Source organism: Crocodylus siamensis, chromosome 2 (assembly GCF_052110815.1).
Source record: "Crocodylus siamensis isolate JL-2025a chromosome 2, ASM5211081v1, whole genome shotgun sequence".
In the NCBI taxonomy this organism is placed as follows: domain Eukaryota; kingdom Metazoa; phylum Chordata; order Crocodylia; family Crocodylidae; genus Crocodylus; species Crocodylus siamensis.
In genome coordinates, this window is record NC_143396.1 from 172,261,450 (window position 1) to 172,286,431 (window position 24,982).

The window sequence follows — 24,982 nt, forward strand, 5'->3', positions numbered from 1 at the left end:
ACTGACTTCAGCAAAAACATTAGCACTTTTTATTAATATGATTCTGTAGAAATATAAAACAACATTCCATTCAAATTGAAACAGCAGCTTAAACCAGCTCTGCTCAACAGGCAGGGCTGTTTGAGGAACCATCTCTAGGCATGTCAACACCTTTCACTTCCCGATTAGCAGCAATTTCCCCCAAATAACCTGTGGTACAAATCTGCAACAAAACCAAAAATCATCATTTAAAAAAACCATCTGAGCCTCATAGCACCCTCTCAAATAGGTGGTTCAGGGAGCCAAATGTCTCTCTGTTCCAGCTGAGGCTTTTGGAGCTGAGACCTTACACCAGCAGCAATGGAGGGAGACTGACTAACCCATTTGAAAGTGATTTGCAGTGTCTATTGCTAGGTACCCAACTTGAGGCATTTCAACACACCTGATTTTGCAAACATGCACCCTTTGGAAATTCCATGAGGTCTTTTGGGGTACCAGTCCAGGAACTGGTGCTCCCAAAATCAAGTATCACTCATGCAAATTTTGTCCAGAACACCTGGCATGTGTGTTGTGGGAGGGAAACAAAGCTGGCTTAAGTCTAATAGTGATCTTCACAAAGCTGGATGATAAAGCCTATCAGTAGTGTATAAACTAAATGACAGAAGCAAAGGACAAATTAATTGAAGGCAGAAGAGTCATCTCCAGATTTATGGTCTGGACAAGAAAGAGCAGAAGTAATGGAGTTCAGTGGCTACATGCCTCGTTCAGATATCCTACTAAGAAAGTCATCTCTTGGCACAACCAGCCCATGCCCTGTTTGATCTTTGCTTCCTAGGCAGCTTGTGCAATGGTCCTTACTGTATTGTTTTACAGGCAGTCAGACAGTACCAAAGAGATTTCTGCAGACCAAGTTCTTAGTTATAGGTATTATTTGATGCTTTAAAAATAGACAGCATCTTGCACAATTGTCTTCTGTTGTCACTCCCTGTCTGCACTGGGAATTACAACCTACCCTTTTTCAAGGTGAAGATCATTTTCCAACTGTGTTCAGCCAACCGTCCTAACTGTCTTTGGCATCCAGCTAAAAATAGAAAGAACATATATTGCTGGTCAGGGTGGCTCAGATAGATACGGTCCAGTGTTTATCAGCTTGGCTGGTGACAGTCGCTCACCCAAAACCTCACAGTGAGGAGGAAGAGGACATATTTCACAATTAGCCAGATTTGTATGGCTTTCAACAGTGTGTTACAATAATTCTCATGTAACCCTAAAATAGGTTAAAGAGAAATACCTGAAAAGTGACTTTTAATCCCTTATACATACTCATGACAATAAACTGACGAAAGATAAACAAAATGGCTAAAATTTACTTAGCATTTCAAGACTGCCATACTGGACAACTGCTGGTACTCCTGACTACTTACTGCTCTGTGTGTGTTCTGTGCAGATTTGTAAGATTCTACTGAACTAGTCATACCAATGTCAACAGTTTATTTCTTGGCATGGGGAACTGAGCTTGACACTTCTCAGTCAGTCAGTACCTCCTGCATCTATACAACTTTTACACTCCGCACCCCTAGCTGTATATTTTTCCAGACATGGGAAACTGGTAGCATTTCCATTGGTTTAAACAGCCCATGGACCAGGGCCTTGCTTGTGAGGGTTCTGTCTTAAATTTATCTAACCCCATCTCTTTCTGTTTTCTTTATACCTCCTAGGTCTGTATCTGTCCTCACTAATAAAATGATCTCTGACTTAGGTTTACACCCTCTTCCTCTGTAAATGATGAAGATATATTTAACAACATGGCTGTTTCCTTATCATGTGATATAAATACTGCGTTTGCTGTTAAATACTACAATATTTTGATTCTGTAACTTTTACGACTCCCCTTTTGGACAGGAACTGTAACCCTGAAGGTGAATGCTATGTGAATATCTGGTTATTACAATTCCCACCACCTCTTCACTCCCAGAATACTTTCTTTGACACAAGGAATAAAAGGGAAGAGGCAAATATGGCCTCTGTGAGCCCTTCATACCTTTTTTGTTTCCCTCTGAATTAATTCCTGCATCTCCTTCTTCCAGCCCAGCAACTCCACCAGCTTCTCCACCCCACTGACCACATCTCCCAGCTGGGCTATGTCATTGTACTGTTGCTGAAATGCGAATGGTCCCACCAGGTCTCGATTGATCAGTACACGGGGAACAGAGCTGCGGATGGCACCAGCAAGACTAGCAAATGGCTCCACCTAAATCAGTTCCATACCCCCAAAAGAGCACAAAGAAAGATCTTTATCCCAGGAGAAGAGATCAGGTGGAGAATTCATGCTCCACTGTGAGTGTATTCAATTTAGCAAACAACCTTAGGGCCTCAAGGGGCTTTACCCCACTGGAGGGCCCACACCTCTCAATCCAACTTTGCCATGCAACACATCCCCTCCCCCATTTAATATCAATGTGTATGCTGCATGTCTTAAGCTAGATACTCTGTCTGTGCAGGATTTTCCCACAAACAGTAATCCCCTACATTGTAGATAATTTGTAGATGCCCCACTTCCCCAGTTATTTAGTGTTCCTTCTTCAAGTATCCACAAAACTAATCTTTTTCACCCAAGAAGCCCATCCCTCCCCCTTTACTCAGCATTCCTCAGAGTTTCCCATTTCCATCTACCTGTTTCTATATAATCTGTGCTTTTCAAGGGTCCACAAACCTCACTCCTTACCCACTATGGCCTCAAAATTCATTGCTTCATTTTCTCAATCTCTGAATTGTGTCCCACTCTATCTCCAAGTCCCTGAACTACTACATGCCAATGATCCCAATGTCTTCTAGGCACACACCTCAAGGGATGTCCCAATAACAAAGAGAAGGTCTGCCATAGGGAAATCTCTCATATGCAGGAAGAAACGGCTTGGGAGCTCCTCTCCAAAAAACACAATGTCAGGTTTTATGAGTCCAGTGCAGACTGGGCAGTGAGGGATCTTGTCTGCCATCACTTCCCCCTGAAATGAGAACACCCAAAACCACAAATGTGCCTTAAGGGGCAGCTCAGGACCCTACTGGCTCTCATATATAGGTTTCAATTTAATCACAGTGAACCAGCAGTTCAGCCCAAGTGCTTTCCCTCCTTAACTGTGTTCTTCCTGAAACAGAAAAATTGTCTTTTGGACCTGAGAACTTTATAGCCTCTGTGATGCTTGGCTTGTGACATCTCATACCTTTGACTTTGCTTCTGATGTCTCTCTGTGTACATGCCCCAGTCATTGTCACTTACCCTAAAGTCTTCACCTGGATATGTTCTACGACAGACAGTGCATGTAGCAGTGGCGAAGGTGCCATGGGCTTCCACCAGACTATTGGGAGGGATCCCAGCAACTGGAACACATAGACGGAAATAAGAACAACTGAGCCAAAGGCAACTGAACTGGCAGCCCCTACACTCATCAAACAGTTCCATTGCCGTTTGCCACCCCTGCCTCTTTCCACTGCCTGAGACCTTGGAAGGGGACACTCACCCCTCTCTAGCCCATCGATGTTCTGGGTATACAGACGCATAAGGAGGCCTTTGTCATGCAGGAGTCGCAGGAAGTAATGGGCATAGTTGGGCTTATAATTACCAGGGTACAGCTCCTTGGCCAAAGTGAAAAAGGGTTTAGGATTGTGGAAGAAATAACTGAGTTCAAAGATGGCTTCTGGGTAGGGAATGTTGTACTGCTGGAGGTTACTGTACAGGCCACTCCCAGGAGACCTGTAGAGGAGAGAAATGTGGCCTGGCAGTCAAAAAGCCACAGGAAGGCAAACCTATCACAGAGGTTTCTGAAATACATGTACCCTGAGAACATGGGACATGACAGCTTTGTGAGCCCTACCTGGATGCTTTGTGCTAATCAAGCCGAGAAAAGCAATCTCAAATTGCCATTATATATAAAGGAATGGGTAATGTTAAATTGGCATATCCGGCTTTCTGCCATGCTCTCCCATCTCCTGGTATGGAGGCATGTTAAGAGTCTGTGAATGGTGGGGAGGGCCCTAGCTGGTTCACTGTGTGCCAAAGGTCCTGAAATAGCAGTGTGGCCTCTGTTCTCACTGGAACAACTAGTTTATGCCAAGATTAGACTGATTTCTGGAAGAGCCAGGGAGGATACAGCAAGGGATGAAGCAATGAGCAGAGCTCTAATGACCTGAGGTTCTGCACAGGAGCCCAGGTAGATAGATGTGCTAATTTCTGCTCTGGCATTGTCCAAGCTGGCCAGAGAGGAAAGAGAAGCAGTAGATACAGGGATTTTGTCTGTAGCTGGGAGATGCTGCATCTAATTCTAGGCTGGCACAAGCAATGAGAAGCAGAGGGGTGTGGAGAGGTAGGCTCCAGGTATTACCTGGGTTTGGGAGATTAGAAATCCCATCTCTAGCATGGCCCAGATAAGCATGTGCAAGAGGGACAAGGTGTTACCTGAAATCTGGGATGCCACTGGGGGTACTGATCCCAGCTCCAGCCATCACCACCACCCTGCTGCACTCTTTCTTTTGAATTAATTCTGCCACATTCTGTAGGGTGAGCTTCTGCTTCCTGCTGTCATCTCCCCCTCCACTAATTCCAGAGAAGCCTCTGGCCATAGCAGATAGGGAGCCAGATCTTACTGCTGGGATCCTGCAATGGGCAGAGAAAGAAATACAGCAGATCACAAAAGGGCTGAGGACTGTAATCTCAAGAGTTCTGGAGAAAGCTAAGGCTGATCTTCTAAACTGCAGACATGTGCTTTTCTTGAGTAACCCAAGGTAGAAAACTTAGCTTTAGCTAGTACGAAGCTCTCAGGAGCACATCCACGCCCTTCTACCTGAGGACCTTAAGGCACTGAAATGTTGTGAAGCCTCACACTATGTAGAATTAGTCTACTGCACATTAGTGTCACTAAAAAGGTGTGTGCCAACGCTACCGCACAGTAGCACCAGTTACTGTGTGTTCAGTTAGTACCTGTTACTGCAGGCTTTAATTTTAATACACAGTACCTACAGAGCATTAATGCACGTGTAGACATGCCCAGTGCAGGTATTTGGGTGAATTAGAGAGAATGCACAGGCAATAAAAAAGCTCTGAATCTCCAAATCAGCATACAAAGCCTCTGGCTGGACACAGATTGGAAACCATTTTTGTGTCACAGCTCATAAGAAGCACTTGGACTGTGTTACATACTGCTGTGATGTGTATAGCTGTTGTCTAGTCTAGGAACTGCAGGAACTACCACTGTGGCCTGAAGGAAACCCTTGACTCTTTTAGATTCCCCTCAAGGGCTGTCTCTTGCGAGGGTCACATTGTGCACATGGCAAGTACCATTAGCACTCAGCCTTATGTGTGGAAGAGAATGAAAGAATTTATAATTTCGTATTATATAAGTAGCATTTGTTTTTGCAGGATGATACTGCTGATCCAGAGAAAATCTAGGAATGAGAACAGAGCCAAGTGGAAGCTGCTGGGATTTATGACTCATAGCAGTGTTAGCAGGCCACAGTACTGCAGAATGTTGCCTTCATGATCTATTTTTATATTGCCAAACCCATGTTTGTTTGATCACTGAGCTGCTAAAACCAGTGTCCAGACCCTGGCAGTAGTCAATATTTCTCTCCAAAAACCTGTTTTCTGTTTCATACATTCTCCCCAGATGCCTGAGGTAGCAGGTCCCATGCCTCACCGAGCCTGGCAGCCCATGTATTTAGATGATGAGTGCTTCCTGTTCCAAGCACTGTGCTGTAACGTATTTTGTGGTATCTGAAATGTTTGGTGACAAGTCTCAACCTCCTGCCCCCTGGGGCTGGGTATTTCTGTGACACTGAGAAAGCTGGATAAGCCCCTGAGATAATGGGACCCTGGTTTGTGGGGAATCTGTCAGGATCGTGTGGCAGAATAACAGTGAGCAGTATGAAATGAGAGATCAGCCATACCTCACCCTGGAGGCACTGGCCATCTTCTCTCCAGCCCATGCCAGAACTCCCCTCTGTTGTGAATGTCCATTTGTGAGGGTGAAGCCAAATCCCAAGGAAGGCAAAGGGTCATTTCTGCACAGCACCCTACTGTGATGATCTCCCTGAGTGCATATCCAGAGACTCCTGCATGCTGAAACAAAAGATACAGCAGTGTGAGCCAGGTGACAACAGTTTACTCACTGGAGAGGTTTGGCCCAATTAGATGGACTCTCTCCAGAAAAACAGAAAACACAGTCAGCTCTGTGCACTGATTAAGTATTACAGATATAGGTGTAACTTCACTTTGTACACATTGTTCCAAAAAAGGCACCTCCAGATGAACAAAGCCCACCTGGGGCACTTTTTGTACACTTTTTTTCCTTGAGGCACCATATCCCATGCACACTTAGTAACTTATGGACCACTAGAAACCCTCATGGAGCTCGTGTCTTAGGCCAAGAGCCTTCAGATAATTAGGTATGGTTACAGCAGTGGTTCTCAATCTTTTTAGATTCAAGGAATCCCTCGTTAGAGTCAAAGCACCTCTCAGAAAAGGTCAGGTTTTAGCTTTCACTTGATTTTTTACTACAGACCAGTAATAGAAGTTTTTATGTTGCAAAGAACTCAGAAAGACCACAACAGGTCAGAATATTTTTAACACTGTGGATTTCTATTAGAAACCTCGGGGTTTCTCTTGCAGACCATACTTGCACACCTAAGAGTGCTAGTGTTGTGTGGGACCCTGAAGCACCCTTGAAAGGATCTCAAGGCACACCAGAGTACCAAAGCACCTTGCCTGAGAATCACTGGGCTACCAAGTTAAAACACTCTCCCATGCAAAGCACGTCACTGACATTGATCTAACACCCACCGACTCTCCGCTCCGCATTCCCCACAGTCCTCCATGCTCCACAGTCTCACTTGCCACCCTCCCCGAGTCCTATCTGAACTCCACCTTCTCCCTCCGGCCTCTAAGCTCAAAACACCAATCTCCTGCAGTCACTTCTGAACTTTGCCAATCTACTCATTCTTGCTGCCCCCCAAACTCTGACCATTTCCCTCATTCTGATCTTTAGCCTTCTCGAAAACTGCTGACCTACTCACTCCAGCATTTTTCAGTCTCCCCTGAATCTGTTGTTTACCTGCAAATCCCTGATGACTCACAGGAGGATGCACATTGCCAGCAGCGAGGACTCTGAACCATATGCCCAGGTTCATTCCCCTTCACTCGCTTTGTTGCAGAAAGCAATAACTTGTGCAATGTGGATGAGAACGAAGAAGGTTCCTGTGGTTGCTTCTCTGTTTTCCCCTTTAGAGGCTCTGGCAACTGAATCCCCTTCTGGCTGCAAGGAGCATGGCAAGGAGCAACCTCTGTCCTTTGCACTGACTATTACTACTGGCCCCGCGGCTGGGGCAGGGGGATCCAGAGCACAAGGCAAAGCACCAGTCTAGTCTGTTTGCTCACAGTCTATCAGAGCCAGGCATGGCTGAGAAGGTCTTTACCATAATTTCCCTAATACAAAGGCTTCTATGTTAGACACATCATAGACAGTGTTATCAGAGCAGCTCTCCTTCAGAGGCACCTGGGTTGCAGTGTTTATTATGCCACTGAAAGGGTGGGGAGCACATCTCACCTGTTCAGCAGTGCTCAGGACAGGGAGGGAAGAAAAACTTCCTCCATTGCCACTTCAGAGGGAGGAGTTTAGAGCTCTTCTAAATATTGGGGTTTTTATTTGGCTAAGATCAAGCATGTTGCAGGGCATCTAAACTCCCAGGGCTCTGAGCCTGGGACTGGCACATAGGGAAGTATCTGAACTTTCAGGCCTATGGGTTGGGCAGGTAGGCTACTGGCCCAACTGAAGTTATGTAGCCCATAGATATTTATAGACAAGGTTATTTGATTTGGTATTGGAAAGAATAAAAAGGGGATTGGTAGTGAGTCCCTCAGTATTTGAGCAGCCCTGGTTGCAGGAGACAAGTGATTGGGGAGAATCTCAGTTTTCATTTAAAAATAAAAAGTAGATTTTTTGCACTCTTGGTTGGGGAGGAAACTATCTGAATACACCCTAGAGGCACAAAAGCCAGAAATCTGTTAAAAAGAACCACAAATATGTTGCCCCCCGCTTTTTTTTATAACTCATGATGTCATGCTGATGTGCAATTGTCAGAGGGTCCTGGCTCATGATTTCTGAACATTCGAAGTTTGTTGTACAAAACGTATCTTGGACAGAATGTAATCCCCTGGACTGGAAAATGGCCAGGACATTGGGATGAACATCACCAGGTCCCTCAAAATGTGCCACTGGGTCTTTTGTGTCCACGAGTCCCCTGGACTTTGGTATAATAAAAAATACGGATTTACCCAAAAAGCCTTGTCTGGATGTTGGCGTCATCTCATCAAAAGGACGACAGCTTTAGTCACATGATGCCTGCCTACCGGAGAAACAGTCACCGCTCTGCACATCCAAGCAGCAGTGTTACCATTTGTCATCAGGTTAGGTCTGAAGCGAGGCAGTCCGTCAGCCCATGTATCCGCGCAACAAGAGCTTTCCTGGCTTTAGCGCCTATCCATTTTATCATCTTGCAAAACTACCCGTGTATTCCATTATACCTCTGTGATTCCATTGTTGAACCATTATTTCTCCCTTGCAAAGCTGTGCATTTGATTGTTTTCTCCCTGTGAAAAGCTGCCAAATATGATTTTACTGATTGTATGCCCCTGCCCTTTTCAGCATCTCGGTATTGTCCTGAGCGATACGCTCCTCTCAAGGTCTGCTTTGGATTTGTGCCAGAGCCTTGACCCGGTATCAAAGCGCCCGCTCACGGGACACGCAGCACCGCCGGGGGCGGGGGGGAGAGGAGGGAGGAAGGTGAGCCCCCCCCCGCCTGCGGCGCTAGGCCCAGGCCGTTGCCATAGCTACCGCGGGCGGGGGGGGGAGGGCTTTGAGAGAGGCACTATGCTAAGCCATACGGTACCCATCATGCACCGCGCGCCAGGGGAGGCCGGAACGGGATGCTGGGCTGCAGCGGGGTGAGGCAAAGCGTGCCGGAAGTGAGTGTGCATTTCCGGCAGCGCTGCTTCCGGTTCCTCGCACGAACCCGTCGCCCCGGCTCCGGCCGCCGCCGCCGCCAGCATGAAGGACGTGCCGGGCTTCTTGCAGCAGAGCCAGAGCTCGGGGCCCGGCCAGGCCGCCGTGTGGCACCGCCTGGAGGAGCTCTACAACAAGAAGTGAGCGCGGGGGGGGGACGTAGCACGCCGCGGGGGGGGGCAGTACCCCCCAATTGAATCACCCCGCATTGAGCCCCGCGCATGCGCACTGTGGGGCCGGCGAGCGCTGGTCTCCCCAGGGGGGGCGTTGGAGCGGAGCGTTCAGTCGTGCAGCGCGGGGGGACGGGGACGGGAGGTGGACACGTGGACACGTGCACACACATGCATGTGGATACAGCCAAACGCGTGTGTGGGGGTGGGCTTTTTAAAAAATCAAACTTCGGTCTGTGATACCCAGCCCTTGGCTGTCTCTGATGCTGGTCCTGGTCTCCCTGGACTGGAGAGCAGGTGTGCCCGGCTGAGCTGTGCAGGCTTTCCAGCTGCTCAGGGTGAAACTCTGGGCTGCAAGCCAGGCCCACAGACCCGGCCTAGAGCTCTGGACTCTGAATTGAGCAACATGGGATCAAGTCTCAGTGGCACCTGCTCCCTGGGCCCCTGCATGAGCCTTCACCTGATTTGCTTCCCTCGATTTGACATAAGGAAAAGGTTCTTTACACACCAAGTGTCGAGAGCTTGGCACAGGCTGCCTCTGGGGGTGGTATAGTCACCCACCCTGACGATCTTCAAAAAGCACCTTGACACCCATCTTGCTGGGGTCATGTGACCCCAGCCATCTTTCCTGCCCAAGTGCAGGGGGCTGGACCCAATGATCTGTAAGGTCCCTTTTAGCCACCAGCATCTACAAAACTATAATGTCATCTGTCACAGGCAACAGAGGCTTCTCTGAGCCAGGCTAGAGATGGCTGTCTTCCTTTGTTTGGAGCCTAGAGACAGCCTAGAGGCTGGTGTAGCAGCTATGGGATTACCAGCAAAAGCAAACAAGCATAAAAGAGGCTGGGTGGGACACAAAACTAGTAGCCTGCAAGCTGGCTGCGATACTGTTCTTTCACCTGCTGGTCTGAGTTCAGCAACACGTGTCAGGGTGTTTTTAAGCCTTCCCCAAAAGCGTTGGGTGTTGGCTGCAGCCAAAGCTGGGGATTTGGACTGGAGCGCGCGCCAGTGCTTCTGCTGGGACATAAAGCCAGAGGTTCCTGGCTGGAGGGTCTTTCTCCTGTGCTCACAGTCAGACTGACCCCTGTATTCGGGGTCAGGAAGAAATTGTACCCCCTGCTCATACTGCTAGAGACTGGGAGCTTTTGTGTTCTTTGGTAAGCGGGGGTGTAGCCTTCCATCTGGGATTTCTTGGGCATATATTAGCAACCTTTTATAGAAACAGGAGGTTGGTGGCCATGGTTCGCCTGCTTTACCTGTTTGGGCAAGTTAGGGTGTTAGGTCTGTGTTGTGTCAGGGTTGAGGGTAGTCTTATGTAGTCTCTATGCTATGGTTTGGGTAGGGATGACCATGCCTCAGGCAAGGGGGTTGGACCTCTGGAGTGAACTTTCCAGACCTGCTTCTCTTACGATTCTATGATTAAAGTTAGAAATGACCCGGTCATCATTTATAGATTCATTGAAATGAGCTGTATAATTAAGCAGGGCATTTCAGTGGATGTCAGGTCCGAGATGTTTTCTTACTGTTCTCATTTGCTGAGGATGACTCTTTGTTTTGTTTTGTTTTCAGACTCTGGCATCAGCTGACTCTGCAGGTGTTGGACTTTGTGCAGGACCCCTGCTTTGCCCAAGGAGATGGACTCATTAAGGTGAGTTGGCTGGTTTTTGTCACATGGTTGTCGCTGCAGATGTGATGATAGAGAAGGTGTTTCAGTACTTTCTAAGTACACTCCTCTGTTTGGAATGGCATGAATAATTATTGTGTAAATGTCAACAAATATTAAATGTACCAGATTAAACCAGTGGTTCTCAACCTTGTTAGGTGCCAGGCATCTCTTGGAAAATGCCAGCTCTTAGTTTTCACTCATTTTTTCAGTAAAGAAAAAAAGAACAATTCTGCTGTTGCAAAGAGCCCAAAGCGACCACAAGTCGAAATGTTTTTGACACTGGATTCCTATTTGAAAACTCTGGATTTATCTTATGAACCCTAGGTAGATGTTTGCATAGCCAGTGTTCTTTGGCACCCTTAAAAGGATCTCACCCTGATTGTGAAATCACTTAAATAGTCAGTGGTGGTCAGATTTTAATAGATGTAAAGCTTTAGCAGATTTTTAAAAATGTAAAAGCAGTTACCATGTTACGACACTCTAATATGAAAAATTGACATAGTCTTGAAAGAAGCATGGTTTTAATTTGGTTCATCTGTGGTTTTGAAAAACTTTATTTTTTTTGTGTAACCAAGGTGATCACTTCAAAATTCCTAAGCTGTTAACATCAAAGTTTTATAATTTTCTCTTTCTGAGCTAGGTATGTAGCCAACTTTATGAATGCAACACACAAGTAATACTTGAATCTAGACATTTGGATACGCTTGTACTTTTTTTCCCCATTTTACTTTACATTTATTTAATTAGGTTAATCAAAAAGCAAACAGCAAAGAAATCCTGAGCATTTGGACTGACTCAATCTTTAGCATAGGCTGTCTAGAGACGCTTTAAAGAGCATTGCTTCTACTGACTGTGTGAACATTTAGAGAAATGCACCTGAGCAGCCCCTGCACCAGGCTACAGGTTGTAAACAGGCCTACTTAAAATGCCTGCTGATGAAGGCTAGTCTCATGGCAGCTGGTCAGTCATGAATCTTTTCATGGGTGAATCACTCTCCACTGCTTTTGAAAGGTGATCCTGGTGGCTGCTTTGTATAAATCGAGCAATATTTGGCTTATCTAGTTTGGAGTCAGTATGGACAGATCTGTCTACCTGGGAATTTGCATTCTATTTCTTAGAAATACTAGTTCATATTCAGTGAGGGGCAAGTTACTGGGTTAATTAGAATAAAATAGCCTATTGTCACTAACTGGCACTCTGATTTTTTTCCCATACCTCTAGCTTTATGAGAACTTCATCAGTGAGTTTGAGCACAGGTAAGACTGACTACTTGTCCATAAATTCATTGGTAATATATTCATTTTTACCTTTTCTGACAATGTGGTGTTTATTCCAGGGTGAACCCTTTGTCCCTAGTAGAGATCATTCTTCATGTAGTGAGGCAGATGACAGGTGAGTAACCTTACTGTTTCTCATAATGACCTAAAGGACTAGGAATTGAAGTAGTTTATGGTTACAGCTAAGTCTTCACTGTGAAACTGAAGCTTCTGGTTTTGCATAATACTGAAAGACAGAGTTCTTTGAGTTTATGCTTTTTCAACAAGTGGCAAAATTTACCACTGTGGTCAAGGTGATGTGGAAGAGAGGGCTTAACATACAGCAGCCTGGAACTTGGCTTTAAAATTCCCTAATTTGTTAACTCCTTTGGCAGTGTGGTGACTTTGGCCACTGAGAATCTGTCTCTTGGTTCTGTGGGACTGTTGAAGTAAACTTTATGTAATAGTAGATTCTGATATTCTGCTGTTCAGATCCTTAGTATGATTTCCTCCTTGCTCCACTTCAGATCCCAATGCAGCCCTTACCTTCCTGGAAAAGACTCGAGAAAAGGTGTGTGTCAATTCAAATTTTTCTACTTTTTATATTGCAGCAAATGCACACTTTACATGTGTGTTGCGTATTAAATTTGTGGATTCAGAAATCTTAACATCTGCTCATATTGGAAAAGATGCATTCTCAGTTTTCTGTGAACAAACTATGATGGATTTAGATATGAGAATAGAGCGAGCAACAAAGCCTAAATACAGTAGCAGCAGCTAGGTTTTAAGAATTGATACGTTTCGTGCTTGGCTTGAACACTTACGGCTCTTTGACTTGTATGTTGCGTTTGCAGGTGAAAAGCAGTGATGAGGCTGTGATTCTGTGTAAAACAGCCATAGGGGCTCTGAAGTTAAATATTGGGGATCTACAGGTTACAAAGGTGAGATTACATATGTATTGCTTGAAGTACCTCTGTTAGCACTTTCTGTTTAGGCACTTCCTTTTTGTTTGTCTAGTCTTGAATTTAGCGAGAAGAGACTATTTAGGTTCCTTTTTAAGCTCCCATAGTTATAAGAGCAGGTCATTTTGGTAATCCCATTCCATTAACTGCAAAATACTTTAGTTCTATTTGCCACAGGAATGACTAGATCTTACTGTTGCTGTGGCTGCATCATCATAGTTCCCACAGTCTGTTGCTGCCACCATTGCTTTTATAGCTGAGACGGTGACAGCCTATGCTTTAACTTATGAAGGTGGTTGATTCCATCCTTACTTACAGCCAGTCATTATGCTTGCCATTGCAAAGGGCTTGTAAAATGGCTGGGCTGTCTCTCCGGTCATGGAGCTCGTTGTTTCAGAGTGAAGCTTAAAGATGGCTTTATATATTCTGTTGGATTAATATTGTTTGGTGAAAAGCTAAGAAACATTGAATCTCTTTATTTGGTTTGTTGGGTTAAATGTGATTTATTGCCTAGTGGTCTTACTTGGTGCTCGGTGGGATGGGTAAAAAAAGAGCAATCTGATTTGTCTGGTACTCAGTGGGATGGGTGAAAAAAAAAAGGGGGGGGGGAAATCTAATTTGTCTAACATAACCAGCAGAGGCATCAATCAAACCCTTTTGGTGTAGTTCAGCTGTGTGTAGTTGGCATCTTGTGGAAATACAAAGTTTGAAGTGTGACAGTGCCTTCACAAACACTGGTGAATGTCAGAGTCCGTGGTAGAGCATTATTCTGTTTGTTTCTATTGCTGTTACTGATGCTCTGGGTTGCAGCCTCGTCTGCTTTGCTTTGGATGGGATTTCTGCACCAAAAAAAAAAATAATTGATTAATAGCTTTATTGATCAGGAGTTAGTGAGTGGGGAGGCACCACTGCATGAACACAATGTGTGATAAATAATGTGTTATGAACTGGTTTTCTGCTCTTCTTTAGGAGACCATAGAGGAAGTTGAAGAGATGCTGAACAATCTTCCTGGAGTGACTTCTGTTCACAGCCGTTTCTATGACCTCTCCAGCAAATACTACCAGACAATTGGGAACCATGCCTCTTATTATAAGGATGCACTGCGGTTTCTGGGCTGTATCGATGTTAAGGATCTTCCAGGTAACTGCTTGCCATATGCATGGAATAGTGGTTTCTATGTTCCTTCAGTTCTGGTTCACTCCATGAGTTCGATCCAATTGTAGGCAGTGACAGAAAAGATCTAGGCTTCCTCAGAACTTGCCCATAATACAGAGGGGTTAATTGACCCTGAATGAAATTCTGCCCACGAATTAATCTCTTAGCTACTGCACCCAAGATGTATTGAGAGGTAGGGTCCATCTGCAGCAGTTGAAGATATAAAAGTTGGAGAAACTTACGTTTGCTGTCTCTTGTATAGATAAATTCAGAGGAATGCTATCATTTTTAGCTTGGGAAGATATGTTGCTAATAAATGAGTGAGGTAATGAGTGCCGCCCCCCGAAAAGTTCAAATACTGAAAGTACAGATATTTGTTTGAATCTCCTTTCACTTGGGTTAAAAATTGCATTGAGTGGGTCTTGTTAGAGTCTTAAGGTGGTGGTAATAACCAGTAAGCTAAGAGTGATGATAACATACAGCTGTTTCCCACTATGACGTGCAGAATTCAGTTTTGCTTCATCCAGATTTTCCTTGTAGTATCAGAGCAACAGGAGAGAGCCTTTACCTTGGGACTGGCAGGGCTCCTGGGAGAAGGAGTTTATAACTTTGGCGAGTTGGTAAGTTGCTTTTTTGGATTGTCTGAGCTGTTTGAATGGAAAGAATTGGTTGTATCCTATCAACATTCTCTTGTCTGCTTTTTTAAGCTTATGCACCCTGTTCTGGAATCTTTAAGGAACACTGACAGGCAGTGGCTGATTGACACACTTTATGCCTTCAACAGTGGCAACGTAGAGAAATTTCAGGCTCTCAAGACAGCATGGGGCCAGCAGGTAAGTAAGTTGGGAAGCATTGCAGTTCCATAGTGCTTTGATATATAGGGTGAGAGTGAATATTCTGGATGAAAGAGTTTTAAAGTTGGAGTGGGTTTGCTGCATTTTTAAATCCTTCTCAGCTTGTTCATCCATAACAATTAGAACGTGCCAGCTGCTACCCTTTTGAAACATTCCCCCTTTTTAATGGGAACTAAGTGGTTGTCTGTCCATGCCTACCACTATCTGTTTGAGAATAAAATGTAGTATACCCTCATTATAATGAACCCTCATGGGACCAGGAGCAAAATTCATTAAAAGAGTGTTCACTATAATACGGCAAGTCCAATTTGCTGCATGATAATGAAAAGATTGACTTCTGTTACTGAGACTATTAGAAGTAGGGGGCTGTTATAAGGGTTTGTAATAGCAAAGTTCTTTTTTTGCATCTGGAAAAAAAAGGGGTGGGGTGGGGTGGAAACAACAGTTAAAGGCCTTGCAGGACCATATTTTCCTGAGTCACATGGATGTGGAATCCGTCACAGTATAGTAATGTTTTCTTAAATTGTGTATTTCCCCCTTATAGTTGGATTGATTAGTTAACTAAAATGGAAAAGTGAGGAGGAACATCCTGTAACCAAGGAAAGAACAGCAGAACTTCATGAGGCCCACTAGGGATTTACTGTGCCAATTTAACTTACCTGGCTACTGCTTCATGCTTTGGCCCTGACACTGTAGAACATAGTGCCTCCTTGTCTTCCTGAATAACTTACAAAGTAATGATCACTAATGTTAATCAGTGAGTCCTTGGTTAAGGGCCATGCTTTTGCATATTGTGCAGAGGAATGTACCCTTTTCTGTTGTTAGTAACATATGGAATGTTCAGACTGTGTCAAGTTTAAGCACAGGACCTTTTGCCGCAGGAGCAAAGCAGTATCAGCTGGAAGGGACCCCAGAAGTCATCTAATCCAGGGGTTGGCAACATTTTGGGGCTGACTGCCAAAAACCCTGCAACTTTGACTTGGAACATGTTGGCGTTCCAGGTGCAGATGCTGGGGGGGACCTGCAAGGGTCCCGCCTAGTCCTTGTTGTGGCAGTGCAACCCTGGCCCCTTCCCTGCCATGCTTCCTGAGACGTGTGTAGCTGCTGCCAATAACAAGCTGGGCTGTGGCTCTGGACCATGATGCAGCTGTCTGCTGCAAGCAGGGCTAGACTCTGGGCAGACCCCTGTTAACTGCCATGGAGCCCAGGCTACTTGCAGCAGGGAGCTACAAGAGGCTGCACTAGAGTCCAGAGTCCTGGCCTGGCTTGTAGCTGGCAGCAGCTGAACACATGCCTCATGGCAAACAGTGGGGAAGGGGCCAGGGGCAGTGATCCTTGTGGCAGCGCACTCCTGGCACCTTCCTCACTGTCTGCCCCGAGATGCGTGTGCAGCAGCTGCTGGCAACGAGCCGGGCCAGGGCTCCAGACCCCAGTACAGCCTCATACAGCCTTGTGGCTGGCTACCCCAGCCAGCCCTGGTTCTGGGGAAGCTGTTGTTGCCTGCCATGGAACCCAGGCTGCTTGCAGCAGGACTTGCAGTCTTTACTGGCTGCTGCAAGTAACCCGGGCTTTGTGGCTGGTGACAGCATTCTGCTCAGAGGCGGAGTCAGCCGTGCTGTGCCGAGCCAAATAACTTAGTGTGTGTGCATGCCATGTGTTAGCACATGTGTTGGGGGTTGCAGACCCCTGATATAGTCCAACCCCCCGCCTGAGGCAGGATCATCCCATCCAAACCATCTCATACAACCATAATCTAAACTCTACATAAGACTCCTGTCAAACTTGACACCGCGTAGACCTAACACCCTAATCTGCCACAGGTAAAACAGGGGAGCCATGGTAGCCAGTGTCCTGTTTCTATAACATGTTGTCAGTATACACTTAAGAGGTCCTGGGTAGCAGGCCATGCTCTCTACTAAAGAGGAAGGAAAAACACCCCACGGTTTGTACCAGTCTGGCGGCATGGACTAAAATTCCTTCCTGACACCAGATACAGTGATCAGTCTGACCCTGAGCTCTAAGGGGCAAAGACCCTCTAGCCAGGAACCTCCGGCTCTTTTCCTAATGGGACAGTCAGTACACCCCAGCTGAATTCCCCAGCCTTAGCTGTAGCCAACACCCAGCACCTCTGAGGAGACTTAAATATACCCTGACACATATAACAAAAAAAAAAGGTGAGGGATGGGGAGAGGAAGAGGGACAGAAGCACCAAGCAAAGCCCAGAAGCATGGGAGATACCCATGGTGGAAAATAGGCATAGCTACACTGAGATCATCCCTGACTAGTGGTTGTCCAGCCTCTTCCTGAACACCTCCAGTGATGGAAAGTCCGCAGCTTCCTTAGGTAGTCTATTCCACTGCCTCACTATTCCTACCGTAAAGAAGTTTTTTCTGGATATCCAATCTAAACTTACTTTGGTGCAACTTCAAGCCATTGGTCCATGTTTTTCTTTCTGAAGCAAGAGAGAAAATGTGCTTTCCCTCTTTATGGCTGTCTTTCAAGTATTTGAAGTCTGCTATCATGTCCCCTAAGGTGCCCTTTCCCCATGCTCAGCATGCTTAGAAGCTTCAGCATGTCCTCATACGACTTGCCCTCCAAGCCCTTGATCACCTTTGTTGCCCACCTCTGGACCCTCTCTTAAGTTCTCTACAGCCTTTTTACAATGTAGAGCACAGAACTGCACACAAGACTCCAGATGAGGCCTAACCATTGCCAAGTAGAGAGGCACTATCACTTCCCGAGTCTTGCACCTAATAGTTTCTGTAGCTCAAAACCACAGTGGCCTTTTGTGTGGCAACATCATGGTGCAGACCCATTGAATGTACCAAGACTCCCAAATCCTTTTCCATAGAGCTGCCATCCAGCCAAGTGTCTCTCATTTTGTATTTGTGTTTTTGATTATTCCTTCTGAGGTGTAGCACCTTGCATTTGTCTGTGTTGAACACCATCCTGTTGGCTGTAGCCCAGCTTTCCAGTTGGATGAGATCCTTCTGAATTACACTCACAACCTCCAATATGTTCACAATCCTTTCCAGTTTTGGGGGGGGTGGGGTATTGGTCTTCTCTGGGATTCCCTACTTGTGCACAGAAAGTAGTTATTTTTATAAATAAGGTAGGGAAATTGAGGAATAGTGAACTTCCTTTATAGAGATCCACTTAACACTGTTTGTTATCTTACAGCCAGACTTGGCTGCAAATGAAACACTTCTCCTGCAGAAGATCCAGCTATTGTGCCTCATGGAGGTGAGTTGATAGCCAAGATCCTGAAAGGTCTACCCAGTGCGTACCAAATAAAGCAGTGTGGAAGGCACTACTCAACTTCAGTCTGGTGTCAAATACACTGGTTGTGAGAGGGAATAGTGTGTACAGTGCTTTCATTACCCTGCTATTTTATATGGTAGGTCATAGGTTGGAGATATATTGCTGGTAATTGTGGCAATGCAGGGTTTTACCTCATGGTGGTGTCAAAGGATAGGTACTGCTAGTGGGCAGAAAAAAAATGCAAATGGATACTAGTAGGAGATGACAAGGGCCTCAAATAGTTGTCCTTTCAGGACTCATCTGAAGTACAGGCCCTTAAAGCAAGTCCTAATATGGTGTTAAATAGCCTGAGAGCATCTTGATTTTAGTCTCAAATGAATAAGGAATGAAAATCCTGCCCTGTGCAAGAAAGTCCTGTGGTGTTCATCTCTGAATTCTTTTCCCTATGCACAAGATCCAGTTTCATTACTGCCCATATGCAGTCCTATGAAACCCACAGTCTAAATTTTTCTTTAAAAGATTAAGTTTTGATAGAAAGAGGGCACATCTACACTTGTATTTATGCACCTTTTCTAATGCACATTAAATTTGGTACATCCAATGTGAGGTATTAAATCAGTGTGCATTAGGTTGTGCTAATGCGCAGTAGCACATTTGTACACTTTTTTTTTTAGTGACGTTTAATGCACAGTCAGCTCTTACTGCCAGTTAGCACGATGTCATGTACAAAACCGTAACGCTTTAATGCTCAGTAAAATAGTCTACTGTGCATTAAAGCACACATGTAGCTGTGCCCAGAGTTCATTTAAAACATTGTCAAACTTTGTGATCTGGTCATGTGGCCCTTACCCAGTTGTAGTAGTTGTAAAAATCTGTTATGCATGGAGAATTCTCGTGCTTGGGAAGCTGGAAGGCTTGAAAGCTAGGCGTGGGAAACTGATTACTATTCTGTTGTTTCGTACTGTGAATGGGCGTTTTTCATAAACCAGTCATCTAAAAGCAGAATAATTCTCAAATGCTACTACCCATGAAAGTCAGAAAGTGAAAAGGGGTGGAGGCAGCATCTCTGAAGCATAATGCCAGGAAGACTCATGCACTTTGGGAGGGACTCTTAAGAACTGTATGCATTTTATTTATTTTATCTTTAGATGACTTTCACACGGCCAGCCAATCATAGACAGCTCACTTTTGAAGAGATAGCTAAAAGTGCCAAAGTCACTGTGAATGAGGTGAGTTTTGTTAATGTCTTTTAATGAAGCCAATGATAAAGCATAACTGAATCTACAATTCTGGTAGCATTGTACAAACACTGGTATAACAAAATGTTGAAAAGATTACATAATTGCCATACAGTATGTTAGCTGATCATCATCTATGCAGTATCTCAGGGTTGTAGAGGAAGAATAAATGCTGACTCTTCTTTGTGGCTCCAGGGGCACCTTGCATTCCATAGTAAAAATATGTATAGTTTTCATTACTGTGGAGCAGATCTTTCTAAATCTGGTTGCTCTGTATAAAATACTGACTTGGTAAGTGATTCTCTATGGTGGGTAGGAGTGACCTGAGATTAAGCTAGCACAATAGGTCCACTCAGTTAATCTGTAGCCTAATGACAGTCATGGTTCAGTTCAAAAGTTGTGCATTCTTGAGTGCTTCACTTCCTTTCTCTCTTCTACCTCCAGGTGGAACTGTTGGTGATGAAGGCACTCTCAGTCGGATTAGTTAAGGGCAGTATTGATGAAGTTGATAAGAGGGTACACATGACATGGGTCCAGCCACGAGTGCTGGATTTACAACAGGTGAGGACTGCGGAATACTAAATCACTAGTAACTTTCCTTCTCTCTACCTCAGATTAGTAGATTTTTTTTTTTTTTTTGTGTTAGCTACTACATCAGTAAGACTAATTTGTACATATTGGGCATTTGTACACCTGCCTACACTGCAACACCAGGTGCTTTTAAAAGCACCTAGTGCTGCGGTGCATGCATTTGTATAGAAGGTGAAATGTATGTCAGCACTGAGAAAATGGCGGCAGCACGCTTTTGAACTAAAATATCTTCAGTGTGTTTTAGTTGAAATGTGCACTGCCGCCACTGTCTCAGCACTGATGCGCATTTTGCCATGTATACAAATGTTTGTAATGCAGTGCTGGGTACGTCAGCCCACATACGCAGCAGACTTGATTTAATCAAGTCTGCTTTGATATAGCAGAGATATGATGCATTGCAGCAGACAAATATATGTGTATAAATGCCCGTTGGTCCTACCAACGTCTTGTGGAGTTTTGACACACAAGAGTGTTAACCAAGTTTCCCTTTTCAAAAAGCTTTTAATAAGTTTTTTCTTACTTAACCATCATAAAATAAGGCCTGGTTTTGAGGCACTCCAGCCATAACGTAACTTTACAATGGCCACTGGCAAACCTTTCTAGGAGATGTGGCCCTGGCGATAAAAAGTGCGTGCAGAGTTCTGCAAATAGGGCCTTCCACACCGCAAGAGAATTGTGCCTGTCTGTCTATAGGTGTGTGTTGTATTAATGTTCTATTTTTAAAAATTAATTAAATGAAACCTCAAGCTTGTCGATTAGTCAGTGTGGTGTGGTGCACATCTTGTGCTGACAGACTCTCTGTAAGTGATTGATTTGGAAGAAAGATTGAGTTATACTTTCTCAAAATTAAAGTGCCAACATTCAGGGCACACAATACTAGAACAAGGTGTAGGCAACATTCTGCCCTGGAAGGAGGAAGAACTAAAACAGTGCTTCTTAGCTAAGGTGCTGCAAGACTTTTAAGAGTGCAGCAGGTTGCTGCTCAATATTTGTACTGTGCACAAGATAAACCAGAGTTTTCAAATAGGAATCTATAGTGTTAAAAGCATTTTGACCTGTTGTGGTCTGTCTGAGTTCTTTGCAACAGAAGGCATATTATTTTATTTTTTTCCATAGTCAACAGTAAAGTGAAAGCTAGGAGCGCTAGCCTTTTCTGAGGGGTGCCTTGAGCCTAAAAAGGCTGAGAAGCACAAGACTAGAAGACCACCCTCTGCCATTCTTTGTTTCCCTGAATCCTTTTTCACCCTAATGATTGTAGTTAAAGGGAACTCTTGAGCTTTTCAAAAAATGTTTAAGGTGTAAAACCCCTGACTCATGGATAAAGCTCACCTTGTTTTGACTTAAGCTGAACTGCATGTTGCTGTCTTAATGGTACAGTGCCACAATTTAGGAATTGTTTCATTTTTGCACCCCCCTCCCCCCCAACACACACACACAGTGGAAATAGTAGAAAACTTCTGGTTGCTGAATTCCTGAGCCTGTTCTGGATTTGCTTTTCAGATCAAGGGGATGAAGGACCGTCTGGAGTTCTGGTGCACAGATGTGAGGAGTATGGAGATGCTTGTTGAGCACCAAGCCCATGATATCTTAACGTAGAGGACCTTGCACTGCCTGAGGGAGTACCTTCTGCTGCTGAAGTGGCAGCACCCAGACCACTGACTCTGTACTGAATTATATTAAAAGTTGGGGGGAGGGTTGGGGAGGAGGGAAAGAACTACTTTTTGATGCTTGTACAGAGGAGCAAGTGGCCTTTGCTGCGTAACCCTTTGCTTGGAGTCAGGAATTCCCTATATGTTAACACACTTAGAACTGACCATGGGAGCTCCCATCCTGCTGTCACCAAATGGGGAAAAGGGCTACATAATGGTTTTGTTGTCAGGTTTTTGTAGCCATTAACTGCCTCCTGCACAAGCTAAATGGGTAGCTGTCATAGCCCTCTAGTGGGGTGGTGAAAACTTCTCTACATAAATATTTTTATAGGGAGGTGCTACATACCACTGTCAGGCATTGCAGACATGGTGATTAGCTTCAGTAGAGCATGACTTCCCTGGAAGCCCATCCTTCCAACAGCATTACTGACACCATCTCCCTATTGTCCCTTCAGTTGGTAATGCCCCCTCAGTTGGTAGCAGAGGGAGCTGCTCATTCCATTGAAGGGTTTTCCAGGAATAAAATTGTTAACTTGGTGGATTTGTTTTTTATATCTTTTTGGGGGTTGTTCTTGTTACAAACACTTTATTCTGAAGTGTGGTGCAGCAATATTGCTGGAATAAACTCTACCTTGCCCTTCCTGTAGCTCCACTTGCACTTTTTTATGCTAACTCATGGGGTGAGCCATCTGTCTTGTGTAAAGTGGGAAGAGGGCAAAATACTTCTTAAAGCAAACCTATGGCCTTGCACAGAACAGCTGTAGCCTATAGATCAGTGTGCCTTAAAAATAAACAGAAACAACAGTGAGAGTGCCAAGACCAGTGTTTAAGGCTCTTTGTTGGCAAGCTCTTACCAAGCCAGGGAGCTGCACTCTGAAGCAGTCTTAACCTTTACACACAGTAAATTACTACCCAACTTGCAGAAGGAAGGGTGATGAATTCAAACACTGAATAATGGAACAGCTCACTTAATCCAGCTTTTAGCCTGTCTTTTAAACAACTACTGTTTAAAAACATTTCAGTTCAGTTTGATTAAATCATTTTGCTGTGTTATCCCCATCATAGCGCTGGAGGCTTGTGCATCTAGTGACTGGTGGATTCCTTTTGTGCAGCAGTAGGGTGACCTTTATACCTGGGCCCTGAACACTTCTTGTGAAAAAATACAACTGTTTTGCACTTACCCAGCCCCTCCCCAAAAAAGGGAGGTGCTCTTCAATACTGGAAGAATGAGCAATGATCCAACGGCAGGGAAGCAGGCTCAATAGCAAAGATAGGGCTGCTTCTTGCTTTCTTCTGTGATGATGCAAGGTGATGGTGTTTTATATATAGATTGACTGTAGTAGTTCTTCAGTGACTGTTGTATAGGTGATACTCTATGAATGCGGGGGCCCTACTATAACCCATCAGGTAGGTGACATCTACTTAAAAATACAGTAAACGATCAGATAAAGTTTTATCAGCCGTTGTGAACTGAGTATGCGCCATGCCCTGTGGTCTCTTGCCATCTGTTGTTCCTAGTCTTGGCACAGACTCATTCTGAAATCTTGACGCTGCTGCTCCCTAGTACTTACACTGGCCGTCTTGCCTTAAGAGTACATGGATGTTGTATTTGCCAAGACTGCTCCTGCCATTGCAGTCAGATTCCTCAAGGTGGCTAAGTCTTTGCTCTCCACACTCTCATGAGAAAGGGAGTCCTGTAGGGTTCACTAGAGCTGAAGTGTTTGTTTTGTGTTTCCCCCTTAGTTCAATGCACTAGGCTAATTGGTCTGAGAAAGCCTAATGCTAGCAATATAAGAGAAATATACTTTACAAAAAAAAAAAAATTGACCATTTGTTGCAATGAAGATCAGATGTACAGAAGACTGGCTTGATAGCTGTTTTAGACTACTCGAACTGCCCATGTGAAACAGTAAATGATCACTGATCATTCAGTGACTAGTTTTTTTCCAGCCACCATTATTACTTCAGTGAATTTCTTCACAAAGTTTTTTTTTTTCATTTTAGCATGTTTCCTCTTTCTGCCTGATTCTCCAATGTGTTTAATTTTTTTGTGGGAGTGTCTCAATTCTTTGTTGTTTTGGAAAGTGAAAAGTTCCTGTGGTGTTTATAAGTGGTAAGATTCATTTTCTCCTGCTATCGTGCAATTTGAGAATTTATCCAATTCATGCTTTGCTTCCTTTTCCAGGTTAACATGGTGTATACAGTGCTCTCACGCCCAAGAAACCCTGATTGCTTACTGCTACTTGTGGTGACTTAACTCAGCAGGGGGGTTAACCCTTTTGCCCAGTCTGATCCCCTTGCCCAATCCAATCTGCAGCTCTGTTTTCTGCACCTGTGGTGTCTGTCCCTTCTCTGATCTGTTTTCATACACTGAAGCTGTCCTTGCCACTTCTGTCACTTGTGCTGTAGTTTGGCCACCTTTGACTTAATTCATGCGGAAGGTAAGGTAGATTTGCATCTCTCTGCTCTTTATTCATACAGGATAGAGTTAAAAGCGACAGAAAAGAAAAAGATTTCAGAGTTGAGGCAGGGAGAGAGGACTTCTTTTAAAAAAAAGAAAAAAAAAGAAAAAGAGGTAGAGCCTCTATTTGGTTGCTTTCAGAGTCATTGCAAATTTAAAGAGCAACTAGAACACAATCAAGCCAGGTTGTTTTACTTGGCCGTTTAGGTTTTAATGGCCGTAGTTCACAGTTTGATGCTCTTCGCTGGCCTGAAAATTTTAACTTAAGGGGACCTTATGAAAGCTCTCTTAGTACAAATTTGAAATGTGTGAAATTTTGTGTATCCTGATCAGGATTCCCTACCTCCTACAGGAGGCATTTCACTGGAGCAAATTAGTGAGGTTCTGCCTAATATAAATCGTGTCCTATTGGTCTTAATTTTATGAGCTCTTTTCAGACCATTCTAGAAGGCTCCAAATGTACAAGATGTGTAAAATAGTGGGGATGACAGAAACATCTTGCTTAAAGAACATGAAACACGCACCCTAATCACTGTCTTCAATAAGACGATACTGCTGCTGTCCTCCCTGTAGTGGTAATCAGTGGTTCCCAGTCAGGACCAAGGCCTTTTCTTCTGGGCTTTATACAAGTCACTCCTTTCCCAAACAAATCCCCAGTTCTACAGGAAAAAAAAGTCCAGGCTATGGTG

At 44.5% G+C, this 24,982-nt stretch overlaps 2 protein-coding genes across 6 annotated transcripts; one reads left to right on the forward strand and one right to left on the reverse strand.

Moving 5' to 3' along the window:
* Positions 1–6: 6 nt before the first annotated feature.
* On the reverse strand, positions 7–8,915 carry SIRT3 (sirtuin 3). Of its 5 annotated transcripts, XM_090032320.1 has the most exons (9): positions 7,083–7,634; positions 5,920–6,091; positions 4,433–4,630; positions 3,498–3,730; positions 3,257–3,357; positions 2,823–2,984; positions 2,021–2,230; positions 992–1,060; positions 7–202 (listed from the first exon to the last, which is right to left on the reverse strand). In XM_090032320.1, exons 1-8 carry the CDS (start codon positions 7,156–7,158, stop codon positions 1,040–1,042), a joined length of 1,173 nt encoding a protein of 390 aa, XP_089888446.1. In that variant the 5' UTR covers positions 7,159–7,634; the 3' UTR covers positions 7–202; positions 992–1,039. The 5 variants fall into 5 exon arrangements, 4 of the variants coding, with proteins under 4 accessions (XP_089888446.1, XP_089888447.1, XP_089888448.1 ...); XR_016440207.1 differs by having other exon boundaries at positions 7–1,060; positions 2,021–2,192; positions 7,083–8,210; XM_090032321.1 differs by lacking the exon at positions 7,083–7,634 and adding an exon at positions 8,303–8,915 and having other exon boundaries at positions 7–1,060.
* Positions 8,916–8,996: 81 nt separating this feature from the next.
* PSMD13 (proteasome 26S subunit, non-ATPase 13) lies at positions 8,997–22,478 on the forward strand. Its single transcript, XM_090032323.1, has 13 exons — positions 8,997–9,169; positions 10,769–10,847; positions 12,087–12,121; positions 12,202–12,257; positions 12,649–12,692; positions 12,976–13,062; positions 14,053–14,224; positions 14,780–14,859; positions 14,947–15,072; positions 18,274–18,336; positions 19,503–19,583; positions 20,037–20,153; positions 21,684–22,478. The coding sequence occupies exons 1-13, from the start codon at positions 9,075–9,077 to the stop codon at positions 21,777–21,779; spliced, it is 1,131 nt and encodes a 376-aa protein (XP_089888449.1). The 5' UTR covers positions 8,997–9,074; the 3' UTR covers positions 21,780–22,478.
* The last annotated feature ends 2,504 nt before the right edge of the window (positions 22,479–24,982 follow it).

Coding starts and splice junctions, on each gene's coding strand:
- PSMD13 (XM_090032323.1), top strand. CDS start 9,075: ATGAAGGACGTGCCGGGCTTCTTGCAGCAGAGCCAGAGCTCGGGGCCC. Junction 12,258..12,648: donor TGTAGTGAGGCAGATGACAG/GTGAGTAACCTT, acceptor GCTCCACTTCAG/ATCCCAATGCAGCCCTTACC. Junction 14,225..14,779: donor CGATGTTAAGGATCTTCCAG/GTAACTGCTTGC, acceptor TTTTCCTTGTAG/TATCAGAGCAACAGGAGAGA.
- SIRT3 (XM_090032319.1), bottom strand. CDS start 7,158: ATGAACCTGGGCATATGGTTCAGAGTCCTCGCTGCTGGCAATGTGCAT. Junction 4,631..5,919: donor GCCAGTGCCTCCAGGGTGAG/GTATGGCTGATC, acceptor TGCCCATTGCAG/GATCCCAGCAGTAAGATCTG. Junction 3,731..4,432: donor AGTGGCATCCCAGATTTCAG/GTAACACCTTGT, acceptor TCTCCTCTACAG/GTCTCCTGGGAGTGGCCTGT.